Source organism: Corythoichthys intestinalis, chromosome 14, assembly GCF_030265065.1.
Source record: "Corythoichthys intestinalis isolate RoL2023-P3 chromosome 14, ASM3026506v1, whole genome shotgun sequence".
NCBI lineage: Eukaryota > Metazoa > Chordata > Actinopteri > Syngnathiformes > Syngnathidae > Corythoichthys > Corythoichthys intestinalis.
In genome coordinates, this window is record NC_080408.1 from 22,122,796 (window position 1) to 22,150,332 (window position 27,537).

The 27,537-nt window shown below is 39.6% G+C and overlaps 1 protein-coding gene and 10 non-coding genes across 11 annotated transcripts; all 11 read right to left on the reverse strand.

Moving 5' to 3' along the window:
* Positions 1-4,044: 4,044 nt before the first annotated feature.
* On the reverse strand, positions 4,045-18,926 carry si:ch1073-184j22.2 (dual specificity protein phosphatase 18). Its single transcript, XM_057857551.1, has 2 exons — positions 18,841-18,926; positions 4,045-4,629 (listed from the first exon to the last, which is right to left on the reverse strand). Exon 2 carries the CDS (start codon positions 4,615-4,617, stop codon positions 4,045-4,047), a length of 573 nt encoding a protein of 190 aa, XP_057713534.1. The 5' UTR covers positions 4,618-4,629; positions 18,841-18,926.
* Positions 18,927-21,494: 2,568 nt separating this feature from the next.
* Positions 21,495-21,582, reverse strand: trnay-gua (transfer RNA tyrosine (anticodon GUA)). Its single transcript is given in 2 exon segments — positions 21,495-21,530; positions 21,546-21,582. It is a non-coding gene; the product is annotated as a tRNA-Tyr (tRNA).
* Positions 21,583-22,077: 495 nt separating this feature from the next.
* Positions 22,078-22,165, reverse strand: trnay-gua (transfer RNA tyrosine (anticodon GUA)). The gene is given in 2 exon segments: positions 22,078-22,113; positions 22,129-22,165. It is a non-coding gene; the product is annotated as a tRNA-Tyr (tRNA).
* A 639-nt stretch (positions 22,166-22,804) lies between these two features.
* On the reverse strand, positions 22,805-22,892 carry trnay-gua (transfer RNA tyrosine (anticodon GUA)). Its single transcript is given in 2 exon segments — positions 22,805-22,840; positions 22,856-22,892. It is a non-coding gene; the product is annotated as a tRNA-Tyr (tRNA).
* Positions 22,893-23,531: 639 nt separating this feature from the next.
* Positions 23,532-23,619, reverse strand: trnay-gua (transfer RNA tyrosine (anticodon GUA)). The gene is given in 2 exon segments: positions 23,532-23,567; positions 23,583-23,619. It is a non-coding gene; the product is annotated as a tRNA-Tyr (tRNA).
* A 364-nt stretch (positions 23,620-23,983) lies between these two features.
* On the reverse strand, positions 23,984-24,071 carry trnay-gua (transfer RNA tyrosine (anticodon GUA)). The gene is given in 2 exon segments: positions 23,984-24,019; positions 24,035-24,071. It is a non-coding gene; the product is annotated as a tRNA-Tyr (tRNA).
* Positions 24,072-24,280: 209 nt separating this feature from the next.
* On the reverse strand, positions 24,281-24,368 carry trnay-gua (transfer RNA tyrosine (anticodon GUA)). Its single transcript is given in 2 exon segments — positions 24,281-24,316; positions 24,332-24,368. It is a non-coding gene; the product is annotated as a tRNA-Tyr (tRNA).
* Positions 24,369-24,577: 209 nt separating this feature from the next.
* On the reverse strand, positions 24,578-24,665 carry trnay-gua (transfer RNA tyrosine (anticodon GUA)). Its single transcript is given in 2 exon segments — positions 24,578-24,613; positions 24,629-24,665. It is a non-coding gene; the product is annotated as a tRNA-Tyr (tRNA).
* A 606-nt stretch (positions 24,666-25,271) lies between these two features.
* trnay-gua (transfer RNA tyrosine (anticodon GUA)) lies at positions 25,272-25,359 on the reverse strand. The gene is given in 2 exon segments: positions 25,272-25,307; positions 25,323-25,359. It is a non-coding gene; the product is annotated as a tRNA-Tyr (tRNA).
* Positions 25,360-25,569: 210 nt separating this feature from the next.
* Positions 25,570-25,657, reverse strand: trnay-gua (transfer RNA tyrosine (anticodon GUA)). The gene is given in 2 exon segments: positions 25,570-25,605; positions 25,621-25,657. It is a non-coding gene; the product is annotated as a tRNA-Tyr (tRNA).
* Positions 25,658-26,021: 364 nt separating this feature from the next.
* Positions 26,022-26,109, reverse strand: trnay-gua (transfer RNA tyrosine (anticodon GUA)). The gene is given in 2 exon segments: positions 26,022-26,057; positions 26,073-26,109. It is a non-coding gene; the product is annotated as a tRNA-Tyr (tRNA).
* Between the last annotated feature and the right edge of the window lie 1,428 nt (positions 26,110-27,537).

Genomic DNA, 27,537 nt, shown 5'->3' on the forward strand with positions numbered 1-27,537 from the left:
AAAATGTATTTATTTCCTAAATCATTTTTCGAAAAAATATTTTGATTTGCAGCATATGCATTTTTTTTTATCTCAGAAAAAAAACACAAAAACACAACCACTGTAAATTTCCTTTATATGACGCAAGCATTTTGAAAAATGACTTTCTCCCATGCAAATAATTTCGACTTTTCATTCATTTCATTTTTAGGTAGGAACCAGCTATTTTTGAGAAATGTACCCAATCTGTTTGGTCTTATTAATGTCCCGTCCCCAGAAAAAAAGTGTACATGCAGGTTATGCTGTTATGGCGTCCCTACCAATGTTGAAACAAAACCTATGCTCTTGATCAATAGGTAACACTTTATTTGACAGCAGCGTCATAAGCCATATGACCGTCATAATTATGACATGACACTATCAAAGGCATTAATGAATGTTTATGACGGTTGTTATTTAGTGTCATCCGACAAATTATGTCACTAACTCCATTTACGTCCAGCTCGGCTCTTTTAAATCCATTCAAAAGAGAGATAATTTGCCAGATGACACAAAATGACATCCGTCAAAAGCATTTATTAATGCTCATGGCAGTGTCATGTCATAGTTACGATGGTCTTATGTCAGTCTAATGGCGCCACTGTCAGTGTTACCAAATATCATTATGAGCAATTAATGAAACAACTAGAACAGTAACTGTCACTTCACTTTCCCCATTCATTATAAAGACGGCACTTTCGCGCGAATTCTGCAAAGATGGCAGCGCAACAAAAGAGACAAAAAGTTTTGTCTGAGGAGGAAAAAAAGGCAGGCTACCAGGATATGCAGAATTAACACTCGCTTTCACTCTTCAGCGCTGACGAGTTCGGGTGGGATGCGGGGTTTATCCACGCTAAGCCACACGGTTGCTAACCGTCATATGCTATTGTTTAGTCACAACTGGATTCATTACCTTATTACTATTCATCCATCACACAGCCGCTGGAAACAGAAATGTTATCCATCTGCAGGCGACCGAGAGATTGATTTTTGATTGATTGATGATTTTCGACACTGCACGGGTGTGTGCTGATCCTAATGGGTAATGCAGTCTTCCTTAAGGCAAAACACTACCACTTTTGTCCACCAGCCTCGCTAAAATCGACTAAAACTGAAAAGTTAACAAGTGTTGTTTTAATCCGTAATTGTTTTTCTATTTTTCCAAAATCATTTTTACGTAGTAGTGTAATTGAAGTTTAAATCGAGAGTATCATTTCCAGAAGTCCTTGAATGCAACATTAAAACAGCTTTTTTATTTTTTATTTTTAATACCAACTTTCATGTATGCAAACATCTGCTTCACAAAGGTTAGTTGACCTAAAGAAATGATACATACAGATGCAGTCAACACGGTTACCTTATCATTGCAAAATAAAGTACAGTACAGCAATCAAAATAAAAATATATTAACAGGTAAAAATGATACCGAAATTTTAACCAGAGGCTTCAGGGGAAAAACCATCATATATTATTATCACTTCCTATACTTTTTTAAAATTGCTAATTAGCCTTATTGATTTCAGTGTATAATCTATTTCTGACTGGAAAAATGCAAATATACTACAGGAGGCTTCTTTGCTGCACTGGTGACCAAGAAAAACCGTTTGGTCGCACCAGGGGTGAAAGTGGCTAGGATTTCTTGCCGGAACTCCCCGACGTGAAGGTCGCCACGGTGCCAGATATTTAATTTCTTAATTTTTCATTGAAAATTTTTTTTTTTTTTTCAATGATTTGCAAAATAAAAGTTAACAAAAACAGCAATAACCACAACCTCCATCTTCTAATTTTTATTTTCCCTCATTTCCTCACATACTCAATGCCAAATCTCAATTTTAACTACTTAAGAACATAGGATACGTATTAAAATTGAAGTTTATGTAATTTTTTTTTTTTTGTTTAATAATAAAGATATACCGGTAAGTAACATACATTCAGGAAAATAAGTACAAATGACTTACATTATGCAGAGTGAATGGTGTTGGTAAATGGTGTTATACTTATAAATGGAATAAATTTTATAGATCGCGCAAACATTGACTATTTTAAATCATAAGGAAATGAATAAGTAGCATAAAATAAACAAATATAAGTCCAAAGTGCACATTGACAGCTAAGATGTTCCGAACCTTCCCATCAGAGCAAATAAAACTAAATATGATAAATAAGCCTCCTCAACTCTTTCGTTGCGCTTAAAGATTTGATCCATTTTATGTTGCATTGCCCTTATTTTGTTGCATCAATTCAACAAGCTTTATTTGCTGCTCCAGAAAACATGCACATTTGAACCAATCAGAGCTAACCATTTCTGCTGATCACATGTCAGTTTATCGGCCAATTGAACGGATAAATGAGTCCGGGCATTTTGCTTTGCTGCGTGCATTCGCATATTGACATGACTCATCATCGTCAGACTCAGATAACTGCAGCAGCTGGGGAAACCTCCATGCCGTCCGTGGAATAAAATCAATAATGAATATTGGTGGAAACGGATTACGCAACACAAACACTTTAATACGCTTGTTGTTAACACTTTTGTATGTAAATCTGATGTTGGTAGATTGTTGGTAGATGGTTTTCTTCTTGGAGCTGAAATGCATGTGTGTCAGCTTAGCATTTTTTTTTTTTACTTAGCTGTAATATTTTCGGAATCAAAGCACCGTGTACCGGAACAGCATTCAGGCCCTGAATCTTCTACCGGAACTGCGTTCTGGCCCTGAATCTTATACCAGAACTGCGTTCCTGACCGTTCTGGCCCACTTTCACCCCTGGGTCGCACTGCTTAGCAAGAGAGAGGGTGAGAGACTGTACGAGCATGAAACACAAAAACATACATATATTTTTTTCATTAAAAACTCAATTCTTTTCAACCGATTCTGATCCTCTGAAAAACAGTGTTGTTAATAACGGCGTTAGAATATAACGGCGTTACTAATGGCGTTATTTTTTTCAGTAATGAGTAATCTAATTAATTACTTTTCTCATCTTGGCAACGCCGTTAGCGTTACTGAGGCGGAAAAGGCGTGCGTTACTAAGTTGGTTGAATAAAAAAAGTCTGAGAGAGACGGACTCACAGAGACGAGAGAGCAGAGCAGGAGTGGGGAAGACGCCGTTGCAAACGCGATGCTAGGTGGCTCCAATAATACCTGAGTGTAGCCATAGCCTACAAACTACACCCACATGATACGGTAGGGCTACATGCGTTAGTAAACAGCCACCATCTTAAAGCAGTAGACCTCGCAGGAAGACTCTGATGTAGAGATCCTTCCTAGCGAACCTAAGTAACTCTTTTTTAATTTTATTTGAAAATCTTGACATAAATCTATCTTTAAATGATGAAACAGTTTTAAAAGTTAGACATGTTGATTGTTGAAAGTTGACAGAAGGGAACTAATGCAATAACGGGAGCAAGTCTAACAACTTTAACAGTTGATTCACAACTTTAAATGACTCCCACACATAGCAAAGGTTACTATCTAGTTATCGCAATACCCTTGTGTCTAGTTAAGTGGAGGGTAAAGAATCGGGCTAGGGCCAATTGTCCCCAAAGCCCTTTAAACTTCACATTGTGACCTTATTTTTTAAATTTTTTTTGGGGAGAAAAAAAAACATGAAAATTATCACTAGTTACTTTGCCAAGTAACTAATTATTTTTACATTCAGGTAACTGAGTTACTAACGAAATTACTTTTTGGGAGAAGTAATTTGTAACTGTAATTAATTACTTTTTTAAAGTAAAATTAACAACACTGCTTAAAAATGACGCGATTGGCCCATTTTTCGATCACGTGATTGGATCGGGAAATCTCTATGTAGGATACGTTTTTAATATGAAATGGACGAGGTATTAAAATATTGGACTAATGAGGAAAAGAAGTTCCCGATAACTTGATAACGATTTTGCTAATCTAGATTTTGTGATGAGAAGAGATAAGGTAAAAAATGAGGTCAAAGGCCAGCCTCTCCCAGTTCAAATGGATTTAACAACTATCGCAGTCAATGGCAGGCAATGTCATCAATTATCACTAGTCACTTCCTGTAACCACTGAGTGACTTTTCCGCTAACTTGTAGCGCGACGCCACGAAAGGTCGCCCAAGTATCCCGTGTCGCGACGTCATACTGGGTGAGTCGTCGACTGCCTTATATGACAGCTCGGGTTCCACGGTGACGGTGTTGCGTCCGTAGAGGCGCTTCTCGTAGATGAGAAGCTGCTCCCAGAAGCCGGCGTTAATGCTAACGCAGGGTCGGACGTTGCGTACCCGCCGGTGGGCCTGACACAAGGTGAGTCCGTGGTACCTCATCAAGTAGGCCAGCACCAGGGCGGGGGAGCGGCTTTTTCCGGCGGCGCAGTGCACCAAAGTGGCCCCCGCGCGGTTACCGTGGATACGGCGGCCTACTGGCTCAAAATGGTCCCCGAGACGAGCGCCGGGCAGGTCACGAACGGGGACATGAAGGATCTCCACGCCCGGGTACAGCGGGCAGGAGTGGCTCAGTGTGGCGTTCACGATCAGGGTGACGCCCTTGCGGGCCAGGAGGATACCGTTCAAGGCGGCGTCTGCCCCGCCCAGAAACAGAGTGGGCGTGATCTCGCAAAAGGACATGGCTGGTTGGCACTGTAAACAAAAAACATAACATCATTGAACATTGAACACTCGTTTACGGTGAAAGACTTTCAATATATTTGACCTGGGTAGGCTACTGTTGACCCTTCTATTTCCTAAAAAAAACAGGGGTCAAACCAAGGGCGTAGGTTTGGTCTCAACATTGGTAGGGACGATATAACCGCATAACCTACATGTCCACTTTTTGCTGGGGACATGACATTAAAGGCCAAATGTGAAGTAAGGTTGGCCAACGATGTTTTTGAATAATATCAATGGCTAAACAATTATAAACATATTTTCGTTATTTTTTTTTTTACGCAACCCTTCCAGATTCTTTGTTTAACCCATAACAACGCCCTTGACAACGAAAATGCTTTTCTTCGACAATCTTCGGAATTGACGTCACACCGAGAACTGCGAGGGAAGTCCGCCATACACACAGTATTGTTTCATTGCTTCTCGGTAAGATGCCACGGCGGTGTGGCGATGTATTGTTCTCAATCTAAAGAAAAGTTGTATGAGTGGCTGGAGGATAGCAGGGCACGTGATGGGGGAAAATATTACATTATGCTTTTGTGATGTATGATTGCTTCTGTGACATAGATTGTAACAACTTCTATTGTTTTTATGTCTGTGAACAACTTCTATTGTTTTTCACCTTGTTCCCATATATAGGAGACGCGCTTGAGTAGGGATTCTCACTAGATAACTTGTTTTGCACCATAGTATTGTTTTATTACACGCTTGGATCCCATAGCTAGAAGGGACTCTCACGTGATAACTTGTTTTGCACCCATAATATTTACCATTTGTTGCATCTGTTGCAGCACAGCTCATTTGTCCCATGTGAAAAGCCCTTTTTCAAGGGGGCTGAACCAAAAGTAGCTTTAATGTTTGTCATTGGGCAGGGCCATGCCGCTCGGAGACGGAGGTTGGCCTCTCCGCCTCCGCGGGGCGCGTCCCTACAAAAACTGGACATTTCCGGGCGACCCGTGAAGTCCGCCAGCGGGTCACGTACGGATCGCCTGGCTTTGTTCCTTGGCCGCCTGATCGGAGTGTGTTGGCTCCCCGCTCATTAGTCACGGTAAGCGATTTTCATTTCTAAGGGACATTTTGTTTTGCTGTAACGGTAACACGGGGATTCTGGGATTGACGAACTCAAATCTAGCGTCATCGTTGCCATTTGTTATGCTAACTCTTGTGGGATTGTAATCAATAAATCTCATTTATTCTGCATTTTCTAATCAATAAACATTGTCTATTGAGCAAAAGTGTGCCTGTTACTGATTCACCGCGAACCTGGAAATTTCGGAAAACAGCACGTAAATGGACGTCTTTTGTTCGCACTAAGCAAATGAATTTCACGCCATCATCGAGTCGTGTTCTCTGCTACAAGGACTTCGAAGATGCCTATTTCCTCAACCGTTCTGCTTATGATCAAGGATTTGCAAAAAAGTCAGTTTGATTTTTGGATGGATGGCTGATGACTTTGTCAAAGCAGAGCTGCCAACTGTTGTGGAACAGTGCTTAATTTGTAAATCATAAGGTGCCGGAACGCAAAGTACATATGACAGCGCAGGGATGACGGCATGTGGACAGGTCCCGGAACATACTGTAATAGCCCGAATAGGGAAATAGAAAGGAGAGGAGTGAATAATGGCTTCCTTCACTTTATTGTGGCAACAGTTAAATAACAAAATAACAGCGGACTTCTGCAACATGCGACCGCCAACTTCGCTCTCACGCCGCACTCATCTCCTCACTTCCCGCTACGTCACCACTCTGCCATCCGATGGCCCCTTCACGGGCCCGCACACAATTACGGACATTACATTATGCAGAAAATGGTGCTGAAAACAAAACGCAAATGGGACTTTCCTTTTTTTTTCTTTTCTATGTGCTTTTCTGACTCATTATTATTTTACTTTATACTGTAATGTCGTAACTGCGTGTAATATACTGATATAATGTTTTTCGAGGTACCCTGAAGTGCACGCAACGTTACTCTTGTTTTGGTCACTTGACGCGGGAGTGTGATAGAGAGGCACAGGCTTTATCTACCGCTCCGCACAGCCTGCCGAGAGCCCCAAGCTGTGTTCGTACTGTTAGCTCCATGTGTTAAAGGGATCCTCTATTTTTGAGACAAGTAATTCTTAAAAGATAAATGTTAGTATGAGTTATAATCAGTGTTGTTAATCTTACTGAAAAAAAGTAATCAATTATAGTTACAAATTACTTCTCCCAAAAAGTAATTGCGTTAGTAACTCAATTACCTGAATGTAAGAGTAATTAGTTACTTGGCAAAGTAATTGGTGATAATTACTTTTTTTTTTTTCCCCAATAAAAAAAAAAAAAAAAAAAAAAAAAAACATTGGCCACACTATGTGAAGTTTTTTGTGGAGGTATTTGGTACGATTAGCCCGAGCCCAATTCTTTACCCTAATTTACCCTTTACCCTGAATCCACTGTTAAAAGTTGTTAAAATTGCTCCCATTATTGCATTAGTTCCCTTCTCTCTACTTTCGACTTATGAAAGTTTTAAAACTGTTTCATCATTTAAAGATAGATTCAAGTCAAGATTTTGCCGATTTAGAAGTATTTTAGATAAAAAGTTACTTAGGTTCGCTAGGAAGGTTCTCTACAAGAGCCGTCCTAAAAAGCCTACTGCTTTAAGATGGCGGCTGTCTACTAACGCATTTAGTGCCATGTCTGTCATTTTGCATTTAGTTATATCTATATACAGTACATGTGATATCTACCATGTCTACCATATCTACCATGTCTACCATATCTACCATAACATACGGGCGTAGTTTGTCGGCTATCGGCTACAACATGTATTATTGGAGCTACCTAGCATCGCGTTTGCTCGGCGTCACAACTTTCTTGCCTCCTCCCCGCTCCTGCTCTGCTCTGTCGTCTCGGTGAGTCCGTCTCCCTCAGACTTTTTGACCAATATAGTAACGCATAGTAACGCATGCCTTTCCGTCCTCAGTAACGGTAACGGCGTTGCCAAGATGAGAAAAGTAATTAATTAGATTACCCACTACTGAAAAAAATAACACCGTTAGTAACGCCGTTATATTGTAACGCCGTTATTAACAACACTGGTTATAATAATTTGATATTGAAACCCCTCTTAATGTTTTTGTTTTAATAAAGTTTGTAAAATTATTTTAAGTGATAGGTCGCCATTCTCGTTACGGCGCAGTGCGTGACGTCACCGGTCCCGTTGCCGAAATTCCAGCGTGTCACTCGTTAGCTTTCCCAACATGTCGTCAGTTCTACCCTTCCTATTTGAACCAGATCTGAAAAGTGAAGAGCAGGACAGCACTGTCGGTCGTTCACAAGACGAGCTTCAGGGAAAAATGCGTGCAGCAAATACCTGATAAGACAAAAGTTGGGCAAAACTGGTGATGCGAGAGAGTCCTGTTGGGAACTCCGGTTGGGAGCAAGAGTGTATGCTGTCTGGTTTTATTAGCAGATACTCAAGGTAAGCATATTGCGTTTTCAAACTTATCCCAATATAATTATGTAGATTGTTAGCATCAAGAGCTGTCGTGTGCTTTACATACAGTACAGGCCAAACAGCACACCTTGTGTAATCCATGTTTTGTACATTGTAACGAGTGGTAGCTAGGATACGTGTATAAAAGTACCAAAAAGGGGAGAAGTTTCCAGTTATGCACATTTATTCACAAAAAATAATATTGCCACCTTGACCACTCTTCACTCGGGAGCTCAGCAGTACGCAAACAGGCGTTCCCTGACGAACTCCAACATTGTTGTAAGGTCCACGTCAGAGTCACTGTCGTCACTGTAGCGTGCCGTTGTGCTTTAATTATTTAGTATGATTTGGGGAAAACTCCCACGAAGAATAGTCAACAAAAAAAGATAGCAATAGTAATCCAAATCCGCGTTTTTTACTCACTCGATGATCCAGGAATTAGACCGATTCCATGGCAATGTCGCAGCCGCGATCAGGCCGTCGATTCCACAAAATAGACTGATCCGAAAAGCCGCTGTGGGACCGACGAATCAAAAAAATGGACAGATCCGAAACCAATATTTCAGACGCGGTGGGACCGTTGGTTCCAGAAAATAGACGGATCCCTTACGCCAGTTGTAACGCGTGGTGGGTAGGATACGTGCATACAGGGACCAAAAAGGGGGAGAAGCTTCCACTTATGCACATTTATTCACTAAAAATAATAATTCCACCTTGACCACTCACTTCACTCCCCTTGTTTCCATTTGACTGGAAATTGCATCCAAAAGCAATAAGCAATTGTTGAACACGCTACACATTTGGAAAGATCCCAATGACGTCATCACTGCGAGCCCGCAAGCCATGGCGCCAACTAACGGTCAAAATATGTAGTAAATATTATAAAATATTGCCATTGATTTAACATTTTATGTGTTCCTAACAAGTTAACAACATATTTTAGTACAAGAGAACAATTGTGGTTGATCAGAGCCTACATGTATTTAAGTTAGAGGATCACTTTAATAAAGAAACAAAGTTGTCAGCACGTCGTGTGTTCGATACCTTTGTCAACAAAAAGCTCATAACAAGACACTATGCACGATCCGTTTAAGAGACGCTGGGACTGGAGAGCTGTGAGTACCCTAATTTTCGCACTATAAGGCGCACCTGACTATAAGCCGCAGCCCACCAAATTTGGCACGAAAATTGCATTTGTTCATAGATAAGCCGCACTGGACTATAAGCCGCAGCTGTCCTCACTGTATCATGGGATATTTACACCAAAAGATATTAACCGGTACAACCTTATTTGACAGCAGCATCATATGACCGACTGTCATACCATCATTAAACTTTGAACCAATTACTGCAAAGCTTTATTGCTTCAAGAAGCTTCATTTGGCCATCACTGCTCCCTTGGGGGAGACAGTCAACCTCTGCTGCCACCTGCTGTTGACTGTTGTCATTCAACATGCCTCTTAGCATGCATTGCAGCGCTACAGATGTAGATAACAATCAAAAATCATGTTCTGTGTTAAATATTTCTTCAGTTACTGTTCCAATTGTTTCATCAATTGCTAGTTATGGTATTTGCTAACACTTTATTTGACAGTGGTGCCATAAGACTGTCATTACACAATCACAATTATGAAATGTCTCTGTCCTGAGCATTCATGAATGCTTATAACAGATGTCATTAAGTGTTATCCGGCAAATGATCTCACTTTTGAATGGATGCAAAAGATCCAAGATGGACAAAAATTGAGTTTGTGACATAATTTGCCAAATGACACTTAATGACATAAGCATTCAGTAATGTCCATGATAGTGTCATGTCATAATTTTGATGATCTTATAACAGTCTTATGACACCGCTGTCAAATAACGTGTTACCTAAAAAAATCAACAAATAAGCCGCACTGGACTACTGGACTGTCTCAGAAAATTAGAATACACAATATTCTAATTTTCTGAGACAGTCCTGTACATTAATCCACCATTTAAAGCAGGGGTGTCCAAACTTTTTGCAAAGGGGACCAGATTTGGCGTGGTAAAAATGTGGGGGGCCGACCTTGGCTGACGTCCTTTACATAGAACAATATACAGGACTGTCTCAGAAAATTAGAATATTGTGTATTCTAATTTTCTGAGACAGTCCAGTATAAGCCACAGGTATCAAAATGAAGGAAAAAAGTAGCGGCTTATAGTCCAAAAATTACGGGTAGTAGGAGGCGAGGGCGAGATGAGTGAGAAGTAAAACTTTGCGGTCGAATGTGGCGGCAGTCCGCTATTATTTTGTTTTCTTATTGTTGCCACAATAAAGTGGAGAAAGCCATCAACGACTCATCTCCTTCTTTCCCCCCAACGTTTTTATATTATTATTTTATATACAGCACATGAAAGCTGCCAGATCTGCCAAAATGAACATGAAGTCTGATTATAATTTTTTTAAAACATTGTCATCAGTAGGGATGGGAATCGAAATCCGATTCCAATTCAGAACCGGTTACGAGTGTTTCGAGGCTTCGACATCACAATGAAAAAGCCTTAACGATCCCTTTAACGATCCCTAAAGACGCATATTGCGTCGTGACGTGTCTTGTTGTCCAGACGCATCAAACTAGCATGGCGCCAAGAACCACTCGCTCCAAAGTTTGGCTACACTTCACCAGGAAAAAGGGTGAAAATGAAAGGTTACGATAGTTTAGCACGAGCGTTGCCGCCGTAAACATAACAATGACGTAGGTTCAAACGCTCGAAAGTGTGTCTTCACTTCACGAGGAAAAATTAAAACAAAGCGACTTGCAGTCATTGCGAGATGGAAATAACGGCATCGGGAGGGAATAGACTGCACTGTCCTCACCGAGACGCAAAAGCCTGAGTTATACTCCCCCGTTGCGGTGACGGCGTAGCGACTACGGCGTCATTCGACATTCGATAGTTCTGCGGTGAGGGAACGCGTTGCTCTGTAATTCACCGCCAAGCCACTAGAGGGATGTGGCGTTATGTTTGTACGGTTTTGGGGTATGCTTGTTTACTTCCGCTAGTCGGAGAAAAAATAAACAATGCAAGATGGAACTCTTGAAAGTAAATATTCTGCTCATCAACACTGAATAAATATTGAACATACAAATGTTGACGGGCAGGCGACGCAGAAGACGGTTTCGAGGCGGTCTGGCCGACTTTTGATGCCGCACAGAGAGTTTTAGACTCGGGTGGAGAGAGCTAGCTGTGGCGGCTAGCTTCAAACTGGCGTCGAGCACTGCGTTGAAGGTCTGCAAAGCCCTCCAGCCTGATTTGTTTGCCGTGTCCTACAACCAGCCAGTGGGAAGCCATAGCACATTTCTGGCGTCTAGGGAACTTCCCAAACTGCGTTGGGAGGCTTGATTTTAAGGTTATCATAAAAAGCACCGAGGCACTCTCAATCAGTGATGATGTATTGTGTGTGTGAACTGTCTGTTATTGAAAATTAAAGATCAAAACAACTCTTTTGACACAAAATCTGTGCTTTATTCTTCATATACTTGAAACATATGTACACAGTAAATGATGAAGTGCACCAACCAAAAATACGACATTAAGTGATAAAAAGTTGGCAGTTTTTGGCCGACTGTGTCACCGCTTCGTGTGGCAACTCGATTCCGACCACCCACGTCTCGGTGGTTCTTCCATTTATTTATTTTTTCGATCGCCGACCTTGCCATTTGGCAGTCACAATAATAATTTCTTGACGAGACTTGCTCTTCGATGATACTCCCGTCGGCTTGGTGCATTTTTGCGTGTAGAAAATAATGTTTGATTCTATTCTACAATGGCGGTGTTTTCGCCCGGAAACAACAGTCTGAGCGGAGCAATCACAGTCCGTTTTCGCTACGTCTACGCGTCTACGCGACGCGAAGGTTAGAAAAATCGAGAGGTGCGCGTCAGGCTACGGCGTAGGGTCGTAACTCGATTCTTCCTTGACGGCGTAGGTCTGACGCGGAAGTATAACTCGGCCTTAAGGCTTAGTCCTGGCTATACAGCTAGCTAAACTCCCAAATGACGATGCAGAAGACGTTGGTATAATTTGCTGACTTTATTCAACCATCAAAATACCATAAAAATAGAAATGAAACAAATCAATTTCGTCCCCAATAACAAACAGGTTCGCATCAACGTAAATCAGCGATGATTAGCTGCTAACACAGTCATAACAAACAGTTAGCATGCGTTCGCTAGCATTAGCACATCGTTTAAACCACTACACAACTGGATTTAAGTGTCTGATCGCGAGTGGAAACACACAACAACAACACAGAAGATGATACATACAGGCGTTGGCTCCGTGGATATTTTTACAAACAAACAAACAAAGAACGTAGGCTCGTGTCTCATCAGATAGACAAAAACATAAAATTATGTGCAAATGCCTGCATCTTCAAATCATGAAAATAATAACAGCCTATATTTTACCAATCTTGTAATCTCGATGGGTCTTGTCTCCATTCCATGTCAGGTAGTCCAGGCACATTGTTTGCATCCTGATTAGCGTCTGGCTAATAGATGTTAGGTCCAACATAAAATTCCAACCTCCTCTTCTTCCTCCAACTCTTCAAAAACTTGGATCTCCTCCCTTGCGCTCGATCTATCGCTTATATCACTGTTTGAATCATTATTTGAAGGGCTTTGTATGGCGGCCGTATGGAGCGCTGCCATCGCTGTTCTCGGTGTGACGTATCACTCCCGGGTTCGTCCCCTTTCAGGCTCGAACTTCGGACACGCGATTATTTTGTCAAATATACAACATATAAATTATTTTTTCATGCTTTATTTGTTGGACAATGTTTAATTACTTTAATTGTGACCCTATTTGGCATGTCATGAAATTACTTCATATTTGGTCTTTAATAAGACCAAACAGATTGTGTGAACGGGGGTCAGGGCTACATTTCTCATGAATATGAACCTAATTAATTGATAGGCTAATTTATCAATGCAAAATAAACCTGTATTGACTTATACTTTAATGTGTATTGATTCAGGTGATAAACCATTCGATTCAGACCTTTGTTTTCAAAAACTGCTAAAACATTTTGAAAAATTCCAGAATAAATGTCTGGATTTTATTAGCACATTTAAATTGCAATATTTGAACTAGGAGTGGGAATCTCTTGGTACCTCACGGTACGATACGATTTGCGATACAAAGCTCACGATAACGATGACGTTACGATATGGCGGTGCAACGATTATCGATACATTGGTCAGGAAATCATTCTATGATATTCTACAAACGACTAATAAACAGAAAAACAAGCTCCTGCTGTGAATTGGAATGAGTTTATCACTAGTAGACGTCCAATCCATTTGAACTGGGAGGGTGGCAGCGAATGAACATTCGTTCATTCGCTGCCAACCCTCCCACTTCAAACGGATTGAACGTCTATGGCCGTCAGTGGCAGCCAATGCCAGGCAATGAGGTAATTTTGGGCTATTTAAGGTCTTTTACCTGTTGATTTTTAGTTACTTCCTGTTGAATTTGGGGTATTTTATGGGTCACTTCCTGTTTATTTTGAGTTAGATAACAGGATAACCTGGGAATCATCCAAATAAATAGGCAGTGACTCAAACTCAACAGGAAATGACCTGTAAATACCCTGAAAATCGGACAGAATGATTCTGAATGCTCTGGTTTTGAATGAACAAACGTTTCTAGTAAGGGTGTCAACAATAATCGATGCGGCGATGCATCCCGATGCGGGGCAGGGACGATTCGATTCGATGCGGGCAACACGCTGAATCAATTCAGCGCATTTTAAAATATATAAGTACGTTCAAAAATCTTCCCTGCGCAATTCCGGTGATGCAATGGATTTGGTTTCCCCATTTGTATTGTTATTCTCATGTTTACCTGTAGAGAGAGCTACTTTACATTCAAAGCAAGCCCGTAGAGGTTAGATCGGGCCTAAAAAATTCCAGCCCAACCCGACACAGCCCTGGTATTGAAGTCCGACCGGCCAGATCAATTAACTATAGATTTGCATGCCCGAGCCGAGTGATGCGGAAAAAAAAAACGCAGCAGCAGCAGCAGCAGCAATTTATTTTCATTTCTTCAAGTTTTCTTACTGTTTAAATAGTCTACATATTTTTATAAGAGTTATAAAAGCCTTTACACAACGAAATAACGCTGGGAAAGTTTAATATAAAAAAAACACGGTTTTGCAGACACACAGAGGAGAAGATTCGAAAGGATCACATTTGCCTTTGTGTGCATAAATAAAAGTGTCTTTCCTAACATTTTCTCAGTTGGCAGACAAAAAACGCAAGTTCACTCAATATTTAAATAGTCTACATATTTTTATGAAATTTATAGAAGCATTTACACAACGAAATAACGCTGGGAAAGTTTGATTTAAAAAAAAAAAAAAAAAACGGTTTTACAGACACACAGAGGAGAAGATTCAAAAGGATCACATTTGCCTTTGTGTGCGTAAATAAAAGTGTCTTTCGTAACGAATTCTCAGTTGGCAGGAAAAAAACGCAAGTTTACTCAATATTTAAATAGTCTACATATATTTATGAGAATTATAAAAGCATTCACACAACAAAATAACGGGAGGAGAAGAAGAAAAAGAGGGCTGCGCCACAGCCCTCTGCGCATTTTTAAAAATTAAAAAAAATACTTTATTAGTCCGGCGCGGCGGCCCAACCCGACCCACTGAAACGTGAATGCTTAACATTTCGGGTCGGGTCGGGTTCGGGCACAAGATCTAACCTCTATGCAGGGGGGACGAGGAACCCAAATCCGCTTCCTTACCGAAGTAACGTCACAGACAAGCGCAGTTGTTATCGAGAGAGCAGAGAGATAGGACATAACATAACAATGGCTGAAACGGAGAAAGAGGGAGCGAGAAATATTATAGATATAAGATTGGCTAGGCCTACATTTTACTTTTGTTCTACATTGCAATTTAGTTGATGTTTTGTTTGCAACTGCGACTGATCCCTGGATTGATATTGCGATAAAGATGCTGCTGCACTACAATATTTTCTTTGTCGTTTTCGTTAATATTTACTTGAATATTTTTATTGATGGGTCGTTGTGACTAAAATACAGTGACTGTTATTACTGATTTTGCACAGGAGTTCAGATGTTGCACTGTGTGAAAGGCTGCTACTGTGTGTAAAAAAAAAAAAAGAGAAATTATAAGCACTAATTAAATGCTGTGATCTGATTTTTTTTTTTTTAAAGATATATATGAAAGTATACTATTTTCATTTGACTTCGACCAGGAGTGACACAAGAGCCAATAAAAAGTTGTTTAATATCTGTCCGCTTGTGTTGGCTCATGATTCACAAAAAATATGCTTTGCTTTAGAATTTTAATGCATCCCAGGCTTTAATGCATCGCAATGCATTGCCGAATCGAATCGTGACCCTCTGAATCGAATCGAATCGAATCGTGGCCTTCCGAATCGTAATGGAATCGAATCGTGAGGGCGGTGTCGACGCACACCTCTAGTTTCTAGTCTAAATGGATTGGGCGTCGAGCACCGTCAATGCAGCCTTAGAGGTAACCGAGACACTATTATAGTGGACGATTTTGGTAGCAACTTGTTGGTTCCTTTTTAGACAATGACACCTTTTTAAAACGATATCTCGATTCTTGGCAGAAGAATATCGATAACCTTTGGGGATACAAAGTATCACGATATATCACCAGTTTGATATTTTGTCACACCCCTAATGTGAACATAATTTATATTAACAAACAAAATAAACATTTGTGTTAAGACCACTCAACATTGTGTGTCTAAGTAAAGAAATTAAATATAACTGAAAAAACTCCAACAAAAACAAAAAAGTTTAGGAAGTCTAATAAATGTTAACAGCTTCCTACTTATATTTTGCAGGTTAGCAAATTCACACAGTTTAATGTCAACCCTATGGTCGGACTTTTAGTAGCAAAATTAGTAGTGTGTTCCCCACCTCCACAACATTGATTTCTTTTTACATTACTCACAGTGACTGCTACTGCTAGTGGTCGAAAAAAAATTCGAAGGGGGCGGAGGAGGTGGTATGTTGTCGACATGTTGCATTTTTGTGAGGGCTGTGAGTGCGTGTGTTGGGAGGTGGGGGGTCAAGTCATCAGCCAATCAAACGTGCGTTTAGGGAAAAAAATGGACTGGCACATTCATAAAGGCAAAAGATGTAAATGTAAGTCTGAACATAATTCAAATCACTTAATAATGGTAGCATCAATTCTATCCTTACAACATTTGGGAAGACATTCTAAATTACCTACATAACTTAAGTCATTATATCATGCAAATAAGGTTGCTTAAAAGTTGGTGGGGACAATTTGAGCATCCTGAAATATTGTTAGTGTTATGTCTCTACCGTCCCTATGCAAACCTACGCCCTTGGGTCAAATGCAAAGCTCGGGGGACATTTTTTTGTGGCTTCAAGTTTCTCACGTTAGAAAAAAAATAATAAATAAATGACCGTTTTGTAGTTCTCAAAGAAAGATGATGGACAACAGAAATGAGAGAATATTTACCGTTTTGTTTTTCTTTTTTAAAATGTAAAATAAGTACATGAATACTATTTAAAAAAAAAAAAAAAAAAAAACTTTTATTTTCAATAAAATGTAAATATGAAAATAAAAGAAAATTGGAAAATATATGGCGGAAAACACTCATGTAACTTGAAGTTCCGCTGTGAGACCCCCAATTTAGCCACCGTTCAAAATTGTCCGATATGCATGTGTGATACATCATTGGAAAGCTTAAAATCTCAATTTTCTGAGGAAAGAAAAATTTTGAACAGGAGGGCATTTAAAAAAAAAATAAACAGCAAAACCCTATCTGAAGGTGAGAGAACGCGAGAGCAGAATTACAGACGCCATGACTTTAACTAAATATTATCACGTACTTGTTTCGATCCAAAAACTCCATGTAGCATGTATGACTGAGTGTGAAGACACAGCTGTGAATGGCCAGAGCTGGAAATTTTGGGGATTTTATGGGTGAAACATGGTCATATTACAAGCGTCGCGATGCAGAAATCGCAGACACCACAGGAGTGGTCGAGATTTTCATTTTCATATATTTACCCTTTTAAACATTTTTTTTTTCAATTCTTTGTTTGGATCGATTATTTATCATCTAACATATCGGAGAAAATGCGACAGTAAATGAGAAAAAAAATACAAGTAAGTGATAATTATGAGGTAGATATCTGTGACTTTTTTACAGACGACATTTTTTTCATTGTGACATAATTTGTTTAAAAGTTTAAAATATGTGAGTGAATAATTTTTTTAAGTGTTTTTTTTTCTTTAACACTAAAAAACCCAGCAGAGGCCGACTTGGCCTTTCCCAATACAAACACTACTAATATTCCCTAGCAATGGCTGATTTGGCCTCTCCTCCGTGACTCATGTGATAGTTTGTGTCAGTTCAAGTCACGCTACATTTATTTAATTAACATTTATCTATGAAGTTTGAACATTTTTTTTTTAAACATTTTTTTAATTCACTTCTCCTATACTCCACACACAATGATAGAAAAAATGGCCCAAATGTGTACATTGTTTTGAAGGAAAAAAAAAAAAACGTTTTACAACTGCAATTTGAGTGTAAAGCAGGAATTGTGTCTATAGTTTAGAAGGACTGAATCAGGGGCATGGAGCATGGATTGTGGTCATTGTGTCTGAAGTTAATGTATGTCTAATGGTTGCATTTCCATATGAACTGCTGTTGTCTGTCCAGCAACGACTTGCCAATTCAAAAGCACTTGGGTCATTTTCCCCATCTCTGGGATTTCTGGGGGAGCGGCCATATCGGTCATTTTTTGGGACTAGTAGGAGTAACGGAATTCTCAGGGACTTCTAGTGTTAAACGAAATATGAGACATCAATTAATGATTCTAAGCTAAAACGACAGACATTTTGAATAATAAATATAATTAATTATCCTAGTTTTATGGCTGGGTTGAAACAAAAGTGGTTGCGCGATGTCTGTTAACGGGGGTTTTCAGGGTAAAACGGACAAATTAAAAATATTTCGGGGGCTTAATGCCGTAAAACGGACGAATTAAAAATATTTCGGGGGCTTAATGCACCATGAATCTGCTATGGCAGCATGTAGACATATTGTTCTATCAAACATAACATTTCTTTTGGCTTGAAATACAGCAGTTTCTTTTAAAGAGTAGTGCAAGAGCAGAAACTGCTTTTTCAGTCTTGTCTGTGTTTTCCGCCATATACAAATAAAAAGAAAATATTTACAATTTTTTCCCTTATTAACAATAAAAATAGAATAAAGATTATTCACTTAAGTTTAAAGTAAACAATTTTGAAACATGTAAGTAAAATTAATGAAAACTAAAAAATATATAAGCGTAAAATATTTACTGTTTTTTTAAAAACTGTTTTGATTTAAATAAAAACAAAAAAGAAACAGACATTTATAAAGAGGACATTTGTTCAAATGATCGCTACTAGCCCCCTCCCAGTCCAAATGGATCAGACGTCTACTGCTTTTAATAGCAGCCAACTACGTACTTAATTCATCATATAACGTCAAACCTATTATGACAGTAGAAAAGTTACTGTGTGGTCAAAGTAAAAACAGTTCATTTTTCAAGCAACTCTGCGTCCTTAGTCACCGTCAAGCCAATGAGCTATAAAAACATGGCTTCAAACATTCATATCATTTTGTGTGTGTGTAGTGTGTTTTAGGGCTACCTGTTTCACTAGTTGTTGTTGTCGTGTCTTGGTTTCTGTGCTCCGGATCTGTCTCGACACACAGGCAACATAACGAGGCCAGTTTAAATTTGGACGAACAGCTGAAGCTTGCGGCTCACTATGATACATTTAATGGTGCCCATAGGGGGTGGGCAGGAGTGGTCACGACCCCCCACCTATAAAATTATTGGCTGTAGATTTTAATAACCGTACTGTTATTGGTCAGTGTACATTAGATTTTTCGTCATTTTTAATGATAAGACAAAGCCAAAGTATATCTGAGAGTATTTCCTAAAAAGGACAGACAACACTCAGTATAAATGAGTAAATGATGGTTTCTCAAAATATTTACAGGGGAATATATATATATTTTTTTACATTAGCCTTAATTTTCGAGTTGGTGGGGGTTTAATTAGTCGGTGGAGTTGATTTCAACTAGACATGTGCCGATTACCGGTTTCAAGGTAGTCTGTAATATGAAAACGTCAAGGTTTCAAAACCGCAAAAAAATTCCGTCATACTGTCCCTACAGTATTAGCTATTTTTTATGTCCCAAAAATGTATGGATAAATCCCTCGCTTGTAGCGACAAGACTCAACCCTCCCCCACCAGTTGTTGCTCAGTGCTCCACAATGGCTGGAGGAGGTGAAACTCCTGAACTTTTCCCCCATCGAAGAAAACGAAATTGCTGGTATGGGAATACTTCAGCTACAGAAAAGTTACAGATGGCCGCCGCTTAGAAGAGGAGTGCCAAACGACATTTAAAACATGTTTGTGGAGAGTGGCTGCCGATGAGGCAATACCTCCAATATGATTTTGCATTTACATAAAATTAAAGGCTAGTAAACACTGTCATGAACGTTTCTCACCAGCTACGAGAGTTAACTCCAGTGTGTTTAGTGTGTCTAGTAGTGGTAAAACATTTGTTTTTTTTCTCTCCGGCAACAGTCTGTGTTGAGAAAGAGTGCATAATGTTAACACGATACGAGTCATACACGTGTGCTTTTTATGGAAAATATTTCAACTGTTTTTGTTCTGACTGTAATAATGTTGAGCTGTGGCTGTGGATTTAGGCTTACCTAAAGGACAGTATAATTTGAATTTTACTTAAAATATTTTGTTAATCTTTTAAATTTTATTTTAACCATATTCATGTTCCAATTTGCTAATAACGTGTTTTGAAAAATAAAAAATCATGCTCAATGGAAGTTATTTTTTTAAACACAGATTTTTCAAAGTAACACATTTTAGAGCTGTAATAGTAATACCGTGATATTTTGGTTTAAGATTATCGTACCATCAGAATCTCATACCGGCACATGCCTAGTTTCAACAAATTCCGTGCAGTTTGTTAATTATTTGCATTGTACGGCACGAAATGGTGGGGCTGTCCGACTCCGATTAGGTCCACCACCACAGCTTAAAAAATCCTAGGGGAAACCCTGGGAGTGATACTCGGGACAAGGTAAAATTAAGTTAAAGTAGCGCTAATAAATAAGATAAACGTTACTGTACCTTGCTAACATAACGTTGGCCCTGCGTAGGGTTAGGTTTCTATCAATTATGACTAATGTCGATGCGTGGCTAACGTGTCTTTCATACAGGCTTTATTTAATCTGTAAAAACACAGCGAAGCAGAGTGATGAAGGTGTAAAATAAAAACATAATAAAGCTAACTGTTAATTTTAGCTCAGTAGTTATTGATGGATAAAACAACAAGTAGCACTGGTGCCTAATGTGCTCCAATACAGCAGGTACAGTACATTTATTTTGAACTCTGCGGAAACTCAAAATCCTATCAGGAATTACAATTTAGTTTGCTCTGATTGGCTGTTGGCTAGATCTCTGTGGGCAACCATTTTTTAATACATGTATAGTTCTTGCAAAGCCGAAACAACGCAAAATGCTCTTTTGAGCCGGACTTGAACCAGGGACCTAAGGATACTAGCATTTAACTCCTACAGTCTTCCGATCTACCAACTTACCTGTCAAAGGTCATTATATACATATGGCCATATTTTCGAAACTTAAGTATTAACGATATTTGATTTCTAGCAGTTTCATTGGCAGTGAATGAGTTGATATGCTGCTGAGTGGATCCATTTTAAAGGTTTGCTCTGATTGGCTGTTGACTAGATCTCAGTGGGCAATCATTTCCCAATACAAATATAATTTTCGAAATTTAAGTATTAACGATATTTGATTTCTAGCAGTTTCATTGGCAGTGAATGAGTTGATATGCTGCTGAGTGGATCCATTTCAAATGTTTGCTTTGATTGGCTGTAGACTAGATCTCTATGGGCAACCATTTACTAATACAAATCTTGTTCTTGATAAGTCGAAACAAGGCAAAATGCTCCTTTGAGCTGAATGTGATCCAGCGACCTAAGGATATCAGCATTTAACTCCTACAGTCCTCCGCTCTACCAACTGAGCTATCGAAGGGCAAATTGCATACTTAAGAGCATTTTTTCGAAACTTAAGTATTCATGATATGTGATTTCTAGCAGTGTCATTGGCAGTGAATGAATGGATATGCTGCTGAGTGGATCCATTTTAAATGTTTGCTCTGACTGGCTGTTGGCTAGATCTCTGTGGGCAATCATTTATTGATACAAATTTTGTTCTTCCTAAGCCGAAACAAAGCAAAATGCTCCTTCGAGCCGGATTTGAACCAGCGACCTAAGGATACCAGCAATCAACTCCTACAGTCCTCCACTCTACCAACTGAGCTATCGAAGGGCAAATTGCATACTTAAGATCATTTTTTCCAAACTTAAGTATTCACGATATGTGATTTCTAGCAGTGTCATTGGCAGTGAATTAATTGATATGCTGCTGAGTGGATCCATTTTAAATGTTTGCTCTGACTGGCTGTTGGCTAGATCTCTGTGGGCAATCATTTATTGATACAAATTTTGTTCTTCCTAAGCCGAAACAAAGCAAAATGCTCCTTCGAGCCAGCGACCTAAGGATACCAGCAATCGACTCCTACAGTCCTCCGCTCTACCAACTGAGCTATCGAAGGGCAAATTGCATACTTAAGATCATTTTTTCCAAACTTAAGTATTCACGATATGTGATTTCTAGCAGTGTCATTGGCAGTGAATTAATTGATATGCTGCTGAGTGGATCCATTTTAAAGGTTTGCTCTGACTGGCTGTTGGCTAGATCTCTGTGGGCAATCATTTATTGATACAAATTTTGTTCTTCCTAAGCCGAAACAAAGCAAAATGCTCCTTCGAGCCGGATTTGAACCAGCGACCTAAGGATACCAGCAATCGACTCCTACAGTCCTCCGCTCTACCAACTGAGCTATCGAAGGGCAAATTGCACCTTTTTCGAAACTTAAGTATTCACGATATGTGATTTCTAGCAGTGTCATTGGCAGTGAATGAATGGATATGCTGCTGAGTGGATCCATTTTAAATGTTTGCTCTGACTGGCTGTTGGCTAGATCTCTGTGGGCAATCATTTACTGATACAAATTTTGTTCTTCCTAAGCCGAAACAAAGCAAAATGCTCCTTCGAGCCGGAGACCTAAGGATACCAGCAATCGGCTCCTACAGTCCTCCGCTCTACCAACTGAGCTATCGAAGGGCAAATGCCATGTTTAAGAGCATTTTTTCGAAACTTAAGTATTCACGATATGTGATTTCTAGCAGTGTCATTGGCAGTGAATTAATTGATATGCTGCTGAGTGGATCCATTTTAAAGGTTTGTTCTGATTGGCTGTTGACCAGATCTCAGCGGGCAAACATTTTCTAATACAAATACAATTTTCGAAACTTAAGTATTCACGATATTTGATTTGCAGCATTGTCATCGGCAGTGAATGAGTTGATAGCCTGCTTAGAGGATTCATTTTAAACGTTTGCTCTGATTGGCTGTTGGCTAGATCTCTGTGGGCAATCATTTACTGATACAAATTTTGTTCTTCCTAAGCCGAAACAAAGCAAAATGCTCCTTCGAGCCGGATTTGAACCAGCGACCTAAGGATACCAGCAATCGACTCCTACAGTCCTCCGCTCTACCAACTGAGCTATCGAAGGGCAAATTGCACCTTTTTCGAAACTTAAGTATTCACGATATGTGATTTCTAGCAGTGTCATTGGCAGTGAATGAATGGATATGCTGCTGAGTGGATCCATTTTAAATGTTTGCTCTGACTGGCTGTTGGCTAGATCTCTGTGGGCAATCATTTACTGATACAAATTTTGTTCTTCCTAAGCCGAAACAAAGCAAAATGCTCCTTCGAGCCGGAGACCTAAGGATACCAGCAATCGACTCCTACAGTCCTCCGCTCTACCAACTGAGCTATCGAAGGGCAAATGCCATGTTTAAGAGCATTTTTTCGAAACTTAAGTATTCACGATATGTGATTTCTAGCAGTGTCATTGGCAGTGAATTAATTGATATGCTGCTAAGTGGATCCATTTTAAAGGTTTGTTCTGATTGGCTGTTGACCAGATCTCAGCGGGCAAACATTTTCTAATACAAATACAATTTTCGAAACTTAAGTATTCACGATATTTGATTTGCAGCATTGTCATCGGCAGTGAATGAGTTGATAGCCTGCTTAGAGGATTCATTTTAAACGTTTGCTCTGATTGGCTGTTGGCTAGATCTCTGTGGGCAATCATTTACTGATACAAATTTTGTTCTTCCTAAGCCGAAACAAAGCAAAATGCTCCTTCGAGCCGGATTTGAACCAGCGACCTAAGGATACCAGCAATCGACTCCTACAGTCCTCCGCTCTACCAACTGAGCTATCGAAGGGCAAATTGCATCTTTAAGAGCATTTTTTCGAAACTTAAGTATTCACGATATGTGATTTCTAGCAGTGTCATTGGCAGTGAATTAATTGATATGCTGCTGAGTGGATCAATTTTAAAGGTCTGTTCTGATTGGCTGTTGACCAGATCTCAGCGGGCAACCATTTTCTAATACAAATACAATTTTCGAAACTTAAGTATTCACGATATTTGATTTGCAGCATTGTCATCGGCAGTGAATGAGTTTATATCCTGCTTAGAGGATTAATTTTAAAAGTTTGCTCTGATTGGCTGTTGGCTAGATCTCTGTGGGCAATCATTTACTGATACAAATCTTGCTCTTGCTCAGCCGAAACAAAGCAAAATGCTCCTTCGAGCCGGATTTGAACCAGCGACCTAAGGATACCAGCATTCAACTCCTACAGTCCTCCGCTCTACCAACTGAGCTATCGAAGGGCAAATTGCATACTTAAGATCATTTTTTCCAAACTTAAGTATTCACGATATGTGATTTCTAGCAGTGTCATTGGCAGTGAATGAATGGATATGCTGCTGAGTGGATCCATTTTAAATGTTTGCTCTGACTGGCTGTTGGCTAGATCTCTGTGGGCAATCATTTACTGATACAAATTTTGTTCTTCCTAAGCCGAAACAAAGCAAAATGCTCCTTCGAGCCGGATTTGAACCAGTGACCTAAGGATACCAGCAATCGACTCCTACAGTCCTCCACTCTACCAACTGAGCTATCGAAGGGCAAATTGCATCTTTAAGAGCATTTTTTCGAAACTTAAGTATTCACGATATGTGATTTCTAGCAGTGTCATTGGCAGTGAATGAATGGATATGCTGCTGAGTGGATCCATTTTAAATGTTTGCTCTGACTGGCTGTTGGCTAGATCTCTGTGGGCAATCATTTACTGATACAAATTTTGTTCTTCCTAAGCCGAAACAAAGCAAAATGCTCCTTCGAGCCGGATTTGAGCCAGTGACCTAAGGATACCAGCAATCGACTCCTACAGTCCTCCGCTCTACCAACTGAGCTATCGAAGGGCAAATGCCATGTTTAAGAGCATTTTTTCGAAACTTAAGTATTCACGATATGTGATTTCTAGCACAGGGGTTCCCAACCTATTCCACTAAGGCACACTGTGGGTGCAGGATTTCATTCTTACCAAACAAGATGACAACACTTTTTCCCCAATCTGGTGTTTTACAAGTGCAATCAGTTGATTGCAGTCAGGTGTGGCTTGTTTTAGCAGAAGCCTCATTGGTTCAACTGTCTCTGCTGGATCGGCTGGAACAAAAACCAGGACCCACAGTGTGCCTTGAGGACTGGGTTGAAAACCCCTGTTCTAGCAGTGTCATTGGCAGTGAATTAATTGATATGCTGCTGAGTGGATCCATTTTAAAGGTTTGTTCTGATTGGCTGTTGACCAGATCTCAGCGGGCAAACATTTTCTAATACAAATACAATTTTCGAAACTTAAGTATTCATGATATTTGATTTGCAGCATTGTCATCGGCAGTGAATGAGTTGATAGCCTGCTTAGAGGATTCATTTAAACGTTTGCTCTGATTGGCTGTTGGCTAGATCTCTGTGGGCAATCATTTACTGATACAAATCTTGCTCTTGCTAAGCCGAAACAAAGCAAATGCTCCTTCGAGCCGGATTTGAACCAGCGACCTAAGGATACCAGCATTCAACTCCTACAGTCCTCCGCTCTACCAACTGAGCTATCGAAGGGCAAATGGTGTATTTAAGAGCATTTTTTTCGAAACTTAAGTATTTACGATATGTGATTTCTAGCAGTGTCATTGGCAGTGAATGAATGGATATGCTGCTGAGTGGATTCATTTTAAACGTTTGCTCTGATTGGCTGTTGGCTAGATCTCTGTGGGCAATCATTTACTGATACAAATCTTGTTCTTGCTGAGCCGAAACAAAGCAAAATGCTCCTTCGAGCTGGATTTGAACCAGCGACCTAAGGATACCAGCATTCGACTCCTACAGTCCTCCACTCTACCAACTGAGCTATCGAAGGGCAAATGGCATATTTAAGAGCATTTTTTCGAAACTTAAGTATTCACGATATGTGATTTCTAGCAGTGTCATTGGCAGTGAATTAATTGATATGCTGCTGAGTGGATCCATTTTAAAGGTTTGTTCTGATTGGCTGTTGACCAGATCTCAAAGGGCAACCATTTTCTAATACAAATACAATTTTCGAAACTTAAAAATTCACGATATTTGATTTGCAGCATTGTCATCGGCAGTGAATGAGTTGATAGCCTGCTTAGAGGATTAATTTTAAACGTTTGCTCTGATTGGCTCTTGGCTAGATCTCTGTGGGCAAACATTTACTGATACAAATCTTGTTCTTGCTAAGCCGAAACAAAGCAAAATGCTCCTTCGAGCCGGATTTGAACCAGCGACCTAAGGATACCAGCATTCGACTCCTACAGTCCTCCACTCTACCAACTGAGCTATCGAAGGGCAAATGCCATATTTAAGAGCATTTTTTCGAAACTTAAGTATTCACGATATGTGATTTCTAGCAGTGTCATTGGCAGTGAATTAATTGATATGCTGCTGAGTGCATCCATTTTAAAGGTTTGCTCTGATTGGCTGTTGACTAGATCTCCATGGGCAACCATTTCCTAATACAAATATCATTTTCGAAACTTAAGTATTCACGATATTTGATTTCCAGCATTGTCATTGGCAGTGAATGAGTTGACATCCTGATTAGAGGATCAACTTTAAACATTTGCTCTGATTAGATGTTGGCTAGATCTCTGTGGGCACCATTTTCTCATACTAATATAGTTCTTGCAAAGCCGAAACAAAGCAAAATGCTCCTTTGAGTCGGATTTGAACCAGCGACCTAAGGATATCAGCATTCAACTCCTACAGTCCTCCGCTCTACCAACTGAGGTTTTCGAATGTCATTTTGCATGTACGCGAGCATTTCTTCGAAAATTAAATCGTCATGATATGTGATTTCTAGCAGTGTCATAGGCAGTGAATGAGTTGACATGCTGCTGAGTGGATCCATTTTAAATGTTTGCTCTGATTGGCTGTTGGCTAGATCTCTGTGGGCAACCATTTTCTAAAACAAATAAAATTTTCGAAACTTAAGTATTCATGATATTTAATTTGTAGCATTGTCATCGGCAGTGAATGAGTTGATATCCTGCTTAGAGGATTAATTTTAAACGTTTGCTCTGATTGGCTGTTGGCTAGATCTCTGTGGGCAGTTGTACCCACGCACATACACACTGATAGACTCCTGCACGTGTTCATGTGGTAAGGGTATTAATAAAGTCATGAGGAAGGGCAGAAAATCTGGGATACTCACATTACATTGGCTACAATCAAGCCACTTCCTGAAAATATCGGCTTTTATTGACCTTTTTCTACACCATTACACATCAGAGGAATTAAATTCTGTGTTTATACAATGTATGTAACACGATTATTTCCATTGGGAAGAACATGAGAGTTGTTGTCTGTCTCATTAAATCTTTCATATAGTTTTCTAATGGCCTACAACGTCAAACTTCATGAATCCTGAAATTATAGTTGTCCCTTTTGTACTAACAAGATTTTAGCTGTCCCCATATGGCCACCCCTATTAAAAATTTCTGGAAGCGCCACTAGAAAAATGTTCAAATTGAGGATGTGATGAGATCACCAAAAGTTCAACTGACTTTACTGTGGAATAAATTCATGGCATACAACATTCATGAATCATTCCTCTCAGACCTGTGGTGCTGCAATAAAAAGAACACATGATTTAAAAAGTAAATAACCTGCTCAGTCTAAAAATAAGCTCTCACAAAAAAAAAATATATATATATCATAGATTGTACTGTAAACACTATACTGTAGTCAGTTTGGTTAAATTCCTTGTTAATTCTG

What these genes read in the sequence shown, in the direction of transcription:
- si:ch1073-184j22.2 (XM_057857551.1), bottom strand. Translation starts at nt 4,617, where the DNA reads ATGTCCTTTTGCGAGATCACGCCCACTCTGTTTCTGGGCGGGGCAGAC.